Genomic DNA, 12,015 nt, shown 5'->3' with positions numbered 1-12,015 from the left:
CTCTTTTTTTTCCCCCAAAGTGTTCTAACTTTTAAAAACTGTTGGCTTCTCTCTTTCCCCTCAATCCTCTTAAACAGATTTCAAATGCTACAGATGATTGTAAACCAAAGCTCTTTCATTTCTCCAAAGAGGTGTGTAAGTTATTAACAGATACTTTCGGTTGATTTTTCACATTTCAAGTTTTAAGAGATTTGTGTAACAGAGTCTCTTAGGTCTTTGTACCTGTACCTAATTAATTTTCATGAAAGTGCTAAGTATAGGGTTGCTTACCAGAAGAATAATATTATTTAACACAGGGTGGCCCATTATGAAACAGCCACCTTTTTTTTTTTTTTTGGCATGCCTTTAAATGGAGCCTGTTTTAAATGGGCCACTGCCTAAAAGAACAGATTTACCGAATGTCTGGTCTGGCCAATAAGGTCCTCTGTGGATACAGACTTCCTGTTGCCCTCTGGACTTGTAAAGCTAAATAGCCAATTATATCAAAAACTCCTCCCCTGTGAGTAGAACCTTGGTCTGTGGCTAAACAGCCTCATGATTGGACCAGCAATTGAGCACTGACAATATGTCTTCTGGCTGACATTCCAAAGTTAAAATTTGTGATGCCTATAGCAGAAGCTGAAAGACCAAGTCCCCCTGCCTTCTATGAGAGCCCTAAGATACTGGAAATGCCTGCAAGAGCCCCTGAGCATCAGCAGAGGAGACAGGAAACTGATCAGGATGATTTCTACTTTAACCGTTCTAGAGGAGCTCCATGTCTTCCTTGTTGCTGTAGGCTTCTTCATGTACAGTTTTTGATTTTCTAAAGTGGAGGTCCCAGATGCTAGAATACCTTCCACTCATGTACAACTCTATTAGTATAGCATTTTAGTGTGATAACTCCTCCATGCAAAATTCTCCTTTTTATTCCCCAGGTTTTTTGTTTTTGTTTTTTTGGGGGGCTGTGCTTCATGGCTTGTGGGATCTCAGTTCCCTGACCATGGATTGAACCCAGGCCACGGCAGTAAAAGCCCAGAATCCTAACCACTAGACCATCGGGGGACTCCCTTACTCCCCAGTTTTAAAATGAGAAATGTCTGTCTGGCCCCACAAGGGAGATTACCACATCTTTTGCATAGTAATGGCTTCCATGTGCCTTAAAGATTTAGGTAGGGTAATTAATAAGTCAGGAAACTGAGAAATATATGAAAGAAAGTTTGTGAATTGAACACTCATTCCCCTAATTTAGCCTTGGAAATATTCCAGCTTTTCTTCCTCCCAGCTCTCTTCCGATATTTTAGGGGGAGGTCTTGTGTCTGAAGATAGGTCTTCAGTCATTTGGAACTTCTTGTGCTAAAGAGCCTTACATTAGTTAAGGAGAAATTTTTTGGAGTAGAAAAGAGAAAGTAAATCATTACCATCCACTTGTAAAGAACAGTATTTTCACTTAGATGGTAACTTTTGTTTGTTTTGTAACTTTCTCTGGTTCTTAATTATTCTAAATTTAAAAACAGCAACAACTTGTGATCATACATTCCAGTGGATCACCAAGAATTTGTTGGTCTAGACTAAATCATGTTCAATCCCATTGAAAGAGACCCTAAAGATGCTGCTGCTAAGTCACTTCAGTCGTGTCCGACTCTGTGCGACCCCATAGACAGCAGACCACCAGGCTCCCCGTCCCTGGGATTCTCCAGGCAAGAACACTGGAGTGGGTTGCCATTTCCTTCTGCAAAAATGCTAAAATGTATTAATACATTCAGTATTCTCTTAGAATAAGTGGGTACTTAGGTTGACTTGGTGAAAGCTGGTTCAAAAGCATTAAGTATTAATGCTGCTTAGGGTAGTAAGATATATTTAAGATTTCCTAATACTTACATTAGGAAAGACTGAGAATTATAATGAGATCATTTCTAAAATGTTATTATATTTGATTTTACCTAAATGTTATTTATCTTACCTAAACTATTTTTATCTTACCAAAATAATATAGAAACAGTAGTGACTGTAGTAAAAGCAACATGGATAGAAGCAGCCAAGAAATATTTCAGCTAGTACAGACAATCCACCTATCAAGTAAAATACTTGCTGGTGACCATAACTGTGTGTCTCATTTAACACTAACAACAACAACGTGTTTTATAAACAGATGATTCATGAAAAATGAAATAAATTTAGCTAAATTTATTTTTTTTAACTGAGTTTATTTTCAAATGAAATAGTAGTTTCAACAGAGTACAATTTAGTAATTTAATCTTAAAAATTTTTTTTCAGAGCGCTTATGCCATACCAACCATGGCTTTTTCATTTCTATGTCACACCTCAATACTGCCCATATACTGTGAACTTCAAAGGTACTATAGAATCCTGGAATATATTAAATGTATTCATTATTTCTTTTGACTTCTAGGACTTTCAGACTGAATGATATTCACCTCCATGAATCCCTTCCCTCTTATCACTTGATTCTAGGTGTTAGTTCTGTCTAAGTTGAGAATATTTCTTGGAAGCATAATCCTTTGCACAGTAATTTAAAATCAGGAATTCTGTTGTGTAGTTATTAATGAATCAGGGCTTGAGTGATTAAGGAATCCTTATATCTATTTATTTAGATTAATTCAGATGGTGCTAAGTTGCTTCAGTCGTGTCCGACTCTGTGACCCTATGGACTGACTATAGCCTGCCAGGTTCCTCTGTCCATGGGATTCTCTAGGCAAGAATACTAAAGTGGGTTGCCATGCCCTCCTCCAGGGGGTCTTCCCAACCTAGGGATCGAACCCGTGTCTCTCTCTGATTCTAATTTTGCCATTTTCGTCTTTTAGCCCTTCTAAGAAAAGGATGCAGAATGTAACCAATACAGCAATTGCTTTAAGTTTTCTCATTTATTTTATATCTGCCCTCTTTGGGTACCTCACTTTTTATGGTAAGTGTCTTATTTCTTTATAGATGACAATATAAGCTGTTCTGTAGTTGATCTCACACCTGAATATGGACTTTGTTTCTGCCTTTCATTAGCAAGTTAATTTGTTCAGGCTGCCAGAATTCAGTGCATTAGTGTGGTAGTTCTACAGGTCTTAAAGAACTAATTTTCTTTCTTTTAAAAGAGTGGATCAAGTTCAAGATGGATAACTTTATATGAAAATTTTCTTAAAATATACACCTAAAAATAAAATATTGGGCTGAGAAACATTGAAGTCTTTCTATGAAGGAAAAAAAAAAAAGGACAATAATGATTTTATTTTTTTTAAGTTGAGATTTCAATATATTAGACTCTAGTTCAGCAGTTTGGGAGATTGAGAGAATCAGTCATCTTAATGGCAAAAGAACAAGTCAAGGAAGGAAAGAGTTTCATACTGGAATGTAGTTGTACACTTGGGTCAGAGACCTCTGCCTTCAGACTTAATCCACACAGTTCTGCGGTGTGTATTCACCATGACCTTTCTCCCTAAATTCTTAAAAGATACTTTTAAATTCATAAAAGTGAAATTTTCTTTTATTTTTGACAAGTTACATGCTTAGTGTGTTTTTCTCTCTTCTGATAAGAACCTCAAGAAAAACTTAAAAGTCTAGAACAAGACTTGTAAGCTCTCTTGTTTAATTTGCAAACACACTTGTTTAATTTGTAAACAAACACATAATAAATTACACTCAATTTGTCAAATTCTTGAATGCACTTTTCAGTTTATGAATGTTCTTATAACAACACTCCAGATAGATGGCTATTATTATTCTGTTTTGACACTGATTTCATGGTGAGTGGCCTTGTGTATATGTGTTTCAGGTTTTAGACATTCACAATGAGATGTAGTGGTTTTGCCTGCCTCTTAGATATTTTTCAGCTCTAACAAGTTTTTGGACATTTACTTGCATAGCCACCTTTCCTAAGCCCAGTAGAAAGGGTCTGGATTTTGAAACCCAACAAATATGGTTCAAAAAACCACTCTGCTCTAACTAGCTATGTGTCCTTGAACAGGGTACTTCACCTTACACTACCTTCATCTCATCTGTAACACAGAGATAATTGTATAGAGTTGTATTGAAGAGGCCACAGGTTGTATGTAAAATGCCTGTTACAATGTCTGGCACACAGCCTTACTGCAATTATTTAATAATTTCAGGTGCTCTTTTCTCAGCACTATACTTCTCTCCTTACTCTCATTAATAAAGTCTAATTTAAATATAGTAACTTCTGTATATTATTATTAGTGTATTATCTTAGAGTTTTCAGTGTGTAAGAAAGTTATAATTGCTCTCTATAGTCCTTTTCTGGCTAACTCTACATCATTTCAACAGTAACAAAAGCAACTGATGAATCGAAATCTGCTCTTGCATTTTAGAATTGTGTCAGCTGAGAGAGGTAGAGCTCTGCACACCATCAGGAAGAGCGTACTTCCTACTTCCAACATGATCATGGATACACTACAAGGAAAACTAAGAGAGATTGTTTAATGTTTTTTGATCATTATTAGGGAAACAGCATTTTTGAAATACATGAACTATTTTTGGTTGTTAGGTTTGTTTTTGTACAGAGTTGAGCACTGTAAGACCTGTCTGCAGCAATGAGATACTCCAGCAGGGTCTTTGTTGGGAATTCAGCAAAAACTTTGTAGAATAGCTGTATGTTTTTATAAATTGAAATTGTCACCTGGCACAAATACTGTTCAGTTCAGTCACTCAGTCATGTCCGACTCTTTGCAACCCCATGAACCACAGCACACCAGGCCTCCCTGTCCATCATCAACTGCTGGAGTCTACCCAAACCCATGTCCATGGAGTCGGTGATGCCATCCAACCATCTCATCCTCTGTCCTCCCCTTCTCCTACTGCCCTCAATCTTTCCCAGCATCAGGATCTTTTCAAATGAGTTAGCTGTTCACAACAGGTGGCCAAAGGATTGGAGTTTCAGCTTCAACATTAGTCCTTCCAATGAACACCCAGGACTGATCTCCTTTAGGATGGACTGGTTGGATCTCCTTGCAGTCCAAGGGACTCTCAAGAGTCTTCTCCAACACCACAGTTCAAAAGCATCAATTCTTCAGCGCTCAGCTTTCTTTATAGTCCAACTTTCACATCCATACATGACAACTGGAAAACCATTGCCTTGACTAGATGGAACTTTGTCGGCAAAGTAATGTCTCTGCTTTTTAATATGCTGTCTAGGTTGGTCATAACTTTCCTTCCAAAAAGTAAGCGTCTTTTAATTTCATGGCTTCTCTCAGCATCTGCAGTGATTTTGGAGCCCCAAAAAATAAAGTCAGCCACTGTTTCCACTCTTTCCCCATCTATTTGCCATGAAGTGATGGGACCAGATGCCATGATCTTAGATTTCTGAATGTTCTAGTTAGGGATCTTCAAAACTGAGAAAAGTCCAAAAAAATGTGTCTCCTTTTATTCCCTATGGACAAACAGAACTTTCTGGAAGAGACCTCAAATGCCTACCAATTTCTAGGATAGCCGAAAAGTAGTTATGTAAAAATTACCATGAGATGTTAGGAGCTGTGTTAAATTGTATGAAAGTTTACATTAAAAGGGAAGTGGAGGAAGGGTGGATTTTAATACATCTGTTGAAGTAACATTTATTATGTAAGCGAGGTGTTTTACATACTTTGCCTAACTCATACCTTACAACTCTGCAAGATACAGGTTCAGATAGGTTGGGCACCTTGGCTAGTACCTGTAGTTAATGAAGAATGAGTTGGGATTTGAATCCAGTTCTGACTCTCTCCAGAATCAATGCCTGTATTTCTGTGCTACCTTCTCAGGAATTATGCCTTAGAGTCCATTTTCCCATCATTCTCAGAGTGAACTTTTGGAAAAACCTGGCTTACGTAAGTTCCAGGTATATCTCTATCTATCTTTCTATCTACCTACCTATCTATGTATCTGTCTTTGCTTGAACACAGAGACTAAATGTTTTCATCATGTACATGAAATGTTTCCTACACAGGGATTTTCTTGGTTATCGAGTAAAAGTTGTTGTCTCTGACTTAACCCTTCTCCACTGACTCAAATTCTTCAGAATATCCACATTTTATGTAATGGAGAACTGTGCATCTAAGAAAAATCACACGGTAGGTTGGTAGGTAGGTGATAGGTAGAAGGAAAGAAAGAATGATATAAAAGTAGTTCCTTCTTCAAAGACAGAAGATTTAGGAATTGGTTTGCTGTTCACAGTGTTTTCTTTTTTTGCACTGAAAATCTTTTACAGTATTTTTCTGTTGAAATAGCAGTAGCTTTCAGTCTTTCAGAAAGAAATCGCTGATTGAACCTGAGGCCTTATCAGAAGGGCTTGTCACAAAATAAGGCCTGGATGGAGTGACCTGTCCAACAATAGTGGCATGTCTCCTGTGTCTCCTGAGTTAGTCCAGTGATCTTTCAGTTATTCTGCAGTAATCTTTATAAAATCATCCCCTGTTTGACAGTGTATATTAAACAGGACAGCCACCTGGCTTCAGTAGAATATATATCTTGCAGAAATCACTGTTAGGTCCTTCCTGAGATTTGTAGAGATTTGTCTGAATCCGGAGAAGTGTGCTGTCCTCTATCCCTTACACATGTTAAGGCTCAGCTAAGAACACAGAACTGCTGGCTCAGGAAAAAGCCTTTTATCTTGGGAAAGTAGATATGTGACAGGTATTTTGAATTTGTAATAAATCTAGTTCCTCAGGCTTCTGGAGCTGCTTGGAGTCCTTTTATTCAGTGTTTTTAAGACTCAGTTAATATCTAAATTTTGTCAGGTTAAAGGGACCAATAAGTATGTACCTAGATTAATGATATTGGTTCTGATTACAGATGTTGAAGCATTTTAAGGTGAGGAACAAAGTGTTCCTCTGGTGAGCAGGCCAAAACCCAAGTGTTGTGTAATAACCAGACCATTCTAAAAGTCTACAAAGTTGTTAAGCAATAAGTGTTAATAACTCATTTTTATGATTCAGAAAGTGAAAATAAAATAGTTTGCCATGTTTCTCCAAAGACTCACAAGTATCTCTCATAGTTGGGACTAGAATTCAGCTTTCCTGGCTCTTCTTAATTTCTTGCCTGGCCCATTAGTCCCGCATTATGTCAAGTATGTCTTTGATACTTTCCACAATTGGTTTCTATCCCATTTCCATTGTTACTAATCTAGTTCAGATTCTCATTACTTCTCAGTGATTATGAGAGTAGCCTTCTGTTAGTCCTGTTTTGGATCTCTTTTTCTTCCAGTCTGTCTTCCTACTTAGTTTAAATCATAACATGCTGTTCTTCAGAAGCCATTGCGTCTCTGTGGCCTACCAGATTGAGTCCTGACCGTCCAAATAGCTCTGTTGCTTGGTCGTTCATGCATTTCCGGCCTTATCACCCGTCGCTGTTGGCTCTATAGTGCAGTGCAGTCTTTCAGCCTCTCTAGTGCTCCTGGGCTGCTCGTTTTCTCAGATGCAAATTCCCTTTGTTACTTGGTGGCTTCTGCTTGTGCTGGCTTTTGTTTCCAGAGAGAATTTCTCCCTCAATATCTTTGAGTGTGAGCACACATAGGTTAATTAATGTCATGCTCCCAGTAACCCTATAGGTCAACATATTATTGTCCCCATTTTACAGATGTAAAAACCAAGCGAGTCAAAGAAGTTAAGTTGCTACTAAGTAGTAAATTTTGAATCCTGGTCTATTCAACCCCAGAATTCAAGTCCCTCTTCTACTATCTTGCTGCTCACTATCTCAGGATGAATTTATTTCATGTTCATCCCAAAGCCATAGTTATCTTTCCCTGTTCAAAATCAGCATAGCTCTTTGTTTAGACCTTCTGCCACTTAAGTGTGTATCTATGTTTATACACCTTCTATTATATGTATGTGTCTTTCATCTTATCACCCTTTAAATTTTAAGGTCTTTGAAAACAGAGTTGTGTTTGATTTGTGTTTTAACTTTCTCCAAAGTGACTTTCCCAGAGCATTCAGTCTCAAATTAAAAAACAAAACCCACCACTGTATTTTAAGTAGAAACTCATCTTTCCCTACACGGCAGTGATACGAAGTTCTCTTGAGTACTCACTCTTCACAGCCCTCGCCTGGCCTGGGGTGAGGACGACAGAAGGGTAAAAGCAACACCAGGGAGCAAAGCGTGGTCTGCTCGCTCCGATTCTGCCGCCGACTACCACACCAGCTTGCTGAGGGGGCCATTGCCCTAGCATTGCAAATCTATAGATGAAATGTTGATGAAGCAGGTAACATGCATGAGACTATAAGGTCCTAGAAAACATCATGATATTAAGGAAAGGCTTTGGCATCAAAAAATTTGGATGTACAGTCCTGCCCCTTTGTCTTGTATGATCTTGGGCAAGTCAGTTAATATTTTTAACCTGGTGGTTTAGTCACCAAGTCATGTGTGACTCTTGGGACCCCATGAACTGTAGCTCGCCAGGCTCCTCTGTCCATGGTATTCTCCAAGCAAGAATACTGGAGTGGGTTGCCATTAGCTACTATCTTATATTGTTATCATAGGGACAAAATTCAGCAGTAAACATGAAAGCATTTTACAAAATAACACAGATGTTGCTTAAAACTTTCCGATTATGGAAAAGTTCTAGAGATTTTTTTTTGAGATTAAAAAAAATATATATATATATATATATATATATATTCATTGTCATAATTTTAGAGTATCTGCCTGGGCTAATTTTTAGTTTCATTAAAAGACAGCAAGTTCCAAGAAGATGTTTGACTAATGGGTCTGTGTTTCGTAGGATAGGAAGAAGGCCAGAGATGGATTTGGTATTGGGAATCCAAAATCTGTTAAGATGTATTTGTACAAAGGAAAATAACGTTGCCATTATTAACATCTCAGTAGTTTATAATGTGATCCTTATTTTTTTAAATTTGCAGACAATGTGGCGTCAGAATTACTGCAAGCTTACAGTAAATACTTGCCACATGATGTTGTCATCATGACTGTGAAGTTATGCATACTATTTTCTGTGCTTTTGACAGTCCCTCTAATCCACTTCCCTGTAAGTACTCTTCAAGGTTTTGTTCCTCGGTGTTGCAGCTCCCTAATATGGCAACACTAATTCTTTACAGACTAGAATGTTTGAATCACATCTAGCCTTGTATATCTTATTCATTTGTCAAGGAATTGATCAAAGACCTCATACTTGCATATGGCCCCATGAAAGCACAAAAGTAACAGTGAACCACTAAACTAATTTGTGCTTTTTCAGATTTAGTTTAGATTTACGCTTTCCCACAGCATTGTTTCCAATTTAGAGACTATAGTTGTTCTAAAGTTTTTGGGTTTTTTTTTCCCCTTTAATTCTGTATTCAAAAGAATGTGTATGAAGAAGAAAAAGTCAAGTCAGCAAAAGTAAGCTCCTTCTGGTTTATTGGAAATTTATTTAGTTTAATCTTAGTCACAAATTTTATTTGCTCTAGAATTATAGTTAAGGGGCAGAATGGATCTTCATTCTGCATTAGTTGTGATGCATAAGAATCTTAAGAATTTCTGGGAAAATAGAAACATAAACTTTGAGTACAAATGCTTCTACATGAATATCTTGAATCCCTAAACAGTGAGTTCCTGAAAACCTGAGCCTTCCCGATTTTTGCCTCCTTCCTGTGTGAACTGCAGTGCCAGGAGTGCAGTGGGGGCTGGATAGAAGTTTCTGGGCTGTGACCGCCTGTTGCCTGCCTTGGCAGTGGGAAACATCATGGACTAGTTTTCTTATTTACATGCCGTGAAACAATAATATAACATAAAACAGTAAATGGAATTTCTTTACCATGGCATGACTTCTGTTTCTGTTTTGAACCATTTGTTCTTTTATCTGCTGAATTTCATGAAAATGATACCCTGAGATTTCTTCACACAGTGTTATGGTTAGTAATTTTGAAAATTATGCAACCTAAAGAAATTGCATGTGATGATTTTTTCAAGAATTAAACCAAGACAACTTTTATGGAGCTCACACAGATAGGTACATTTCTTAGTTTATGTGCAATAAATACTTTACAGTAACCATTTAGGCTATACTTTTGGCATCTAAATGGTTTGGAATATCATAGTAACCATGCCATACATGGGTTTCCCTAAGCAAGTAGTGTGGGTTTGACACTTCCTCTTTGCTTAAATCTGTTTCTTTTTCTGTTTTACAGGCAAGGAAAGCTTTAATGATGATGTTTTTTTCCAATTTTCCATTCTCATGGATTCGCCATTCTTTGATCACTCTAGCTCTCAATATTATCATTGTTTTACTTGCAATATATGTTCCTGACATTAGGAATGTATTTGGTATAGTTGGTAAGTTTTCTATTTCAAAAATTCCATTTTCTAAAATAGGTAAAATTGTCATCCAGTCTCACATCTGAATCTGGCATTTTTCTTTTCTGTTTTTCTCCCCACTTCAAGGTTCCAGTACATCAACATGTTTGATTTTTGTGTTCCCAGGACTGTTTTATCTTAAAATGAGCAGAGAGGATTTTCTCTCATGGAAAAAGTTGGGGGTAGGTTGGGTTTTGTTTGTTTCTTCTATGAATCTTATTTTAAGAAATAATTTGTCATTTTTTAATTAAGTCTTTTACCTAAATCAAAAAAAGTTAATATATTTTGAACTATATACATTATTGGAGAGGGTGAAGGTTTTAAAAAATACTTCTAATTTTTCTTTATCTTTTTGCTTATTTCTACAGGCATTTGTTTTGCTCATCTTTGGTATTTTGGTTGGTAATTTTAGTTTAGCGCTCATTATTTTTAATTGGATTAATAAATGAAAGAAATTATTTTCCCACTTCCTATGAAGAATATTTTACCTCCTTATGCAAAAAGGAATGATTATGGAAGGCACCTTGGATGAATCCTCTTTATATGGGTTAACATTTTTGCAAACATAAAAGAAAAGCAGAACAGAACAACAGTGGGTAGAAGAAAGTAGATGTAGCAGTTTTAATCAAAATAAGAAACAAACTCAAAATGCTCTTAAATATGTTGAGCATCTTTGTGAGTTTATTTTTTTGAATTAATAGGGTAGTTTTAATGTTTACAGAGATAACTGAGCAGAAAGTACAGAGAGTTCTCATATATTCCCTCATTCTAGCACACCCATAGTTTCCCATATTACTAACATCTTGCATTAGTGAGGTACATTTGTTATACTTGATGAGCCAATATTGATATATTATTATTAACTGAAGTTCATGGTTTACATTAGGGCTCACTTTTGATGCAAGCATTGGCAACCACAAATCTTTTTACTGTCTCCATAAAAACCATGAGCCTTTCCTAAAACATTGTTTGGTGGAATCATGCAGTATCTAACCTTGCAGACTGGCTTCTTTCACTTAGCAATATGTGTTTAAGCTTCCTCTATGTCTCTCCATAACTTGATAGCTCTTCTTTTTAGAATCACTGATAATATTCCATTGTATGGATGTACCACAGTTTGGGGCTTCCCAAGTGGCACTAGTGGTAAAGAACCTGCCTGCCAATGCAGGAGACTAAGAGACTGCAGGTTCCATCCCTGGGTCAGGAAGATCCCCTGAAGGAGGGCATGGCAATCCACTCCAGTGTTCTTGCCCAAAGAATCCTATGGACAGAGGAGCCTGGTGGGCTACAGTCCATAGGGTCGCAAAGAGTCGGGCACGACTGAAGCAACTTAGCACACGTGCACCACAGTTTGTTTTTCCTTTCACCTGTTGAATGGCCTCTTGTTTGCTTTCAAATTTTGGCATTGTGAATACAGCTGTTTTAAACATTTGTAGGCAAATTTTTGTGTGGACAGATTTTTAGCTTGTTTGTGTTCATACCAATACCAGAGACTTTGCTTCTTAGCAGTTGCTGCACTTAGTCTTGTAAGAAACTGCCTAACAGCCTTCCAAAGTGGGCTGTAACAGTTTGCAGTCCTGCCAGCAATGTGTCAGAGTTCCTGTTGTTGCACATCCTCGCCAGCATCAGGTGTTGTCAGTATTTTGGGTTTTCACCATTCTAATAATGGGTGTGCAGTTGTAGTAATATCTCATTTTTGTTTTAATTTGCATTTCCCTAATGACATATGATGTTGAACATGCTTATTTA

The 12,015-nt window shown here is 37.2% G+C and overlaps 1 protein-coding gene across 1 annotated transcript in view; it reads left to right on the top strand.

Annotated features, from left to right (window-relative positions):
- Window positions 1-11,248, top strand: part of SLC38A6 (solute carrier family 38 member 6) — a 66,961-nt gene extending 55,713 nt beyond the window's left edge. The window contains exons 10-16 of the mRNA XM_068965318.1: window positions 78-131; window positions 2,254-2,333; window positions 2,802-2,902; window positions 8,835-8,959; window positions 10,101-10,245; window positions 10,354-10,448; window positions 10,635-11,248. Coding sequence (XP_068821419.1) covers window positions 78-131; window positions 2,254-2,333; window positions 2,802-2,902; window positions 8,835-8,959; window positions 10,101-10,245; window positions 10,354-10,448; window positions 10,635-10,715 — 681 coding nt within the window. The 3' untranslated portion in view covers window positions 10,716-11,248. The remainder of the gene's footprint in view (window positions 1-77; window positions 132-2,253; window positions 2,334-2,801; window positions 2,903-8,834; window positions 8,960-10,100; window positions 10,246-10,353; window positions 10,449-10,634) is intronic.
- The last annotated feature ends 767 nt before the right edge of the window (window positions 11,249-12,015 follow it).

The sequence above is a fragment of the Capricornis sumatraensis genome, chromosome 2 (genome assembly GCF_032405125.1).
Source record: "Capricornis sumatraensis isolate serow.1 chromosome 2, serow.2, whole genome shotgun sequence".
NCBI lineage: Eukaryota > Metazoa > Chordata > Mammalia > Artiodactyla > Bovidae > Capricornis > Capricornis sumatraensis.
Note: the sequence above shows the minus strand (reverse complement) of the source record. Positions and strands in the feature narration are given on the sequence as shown.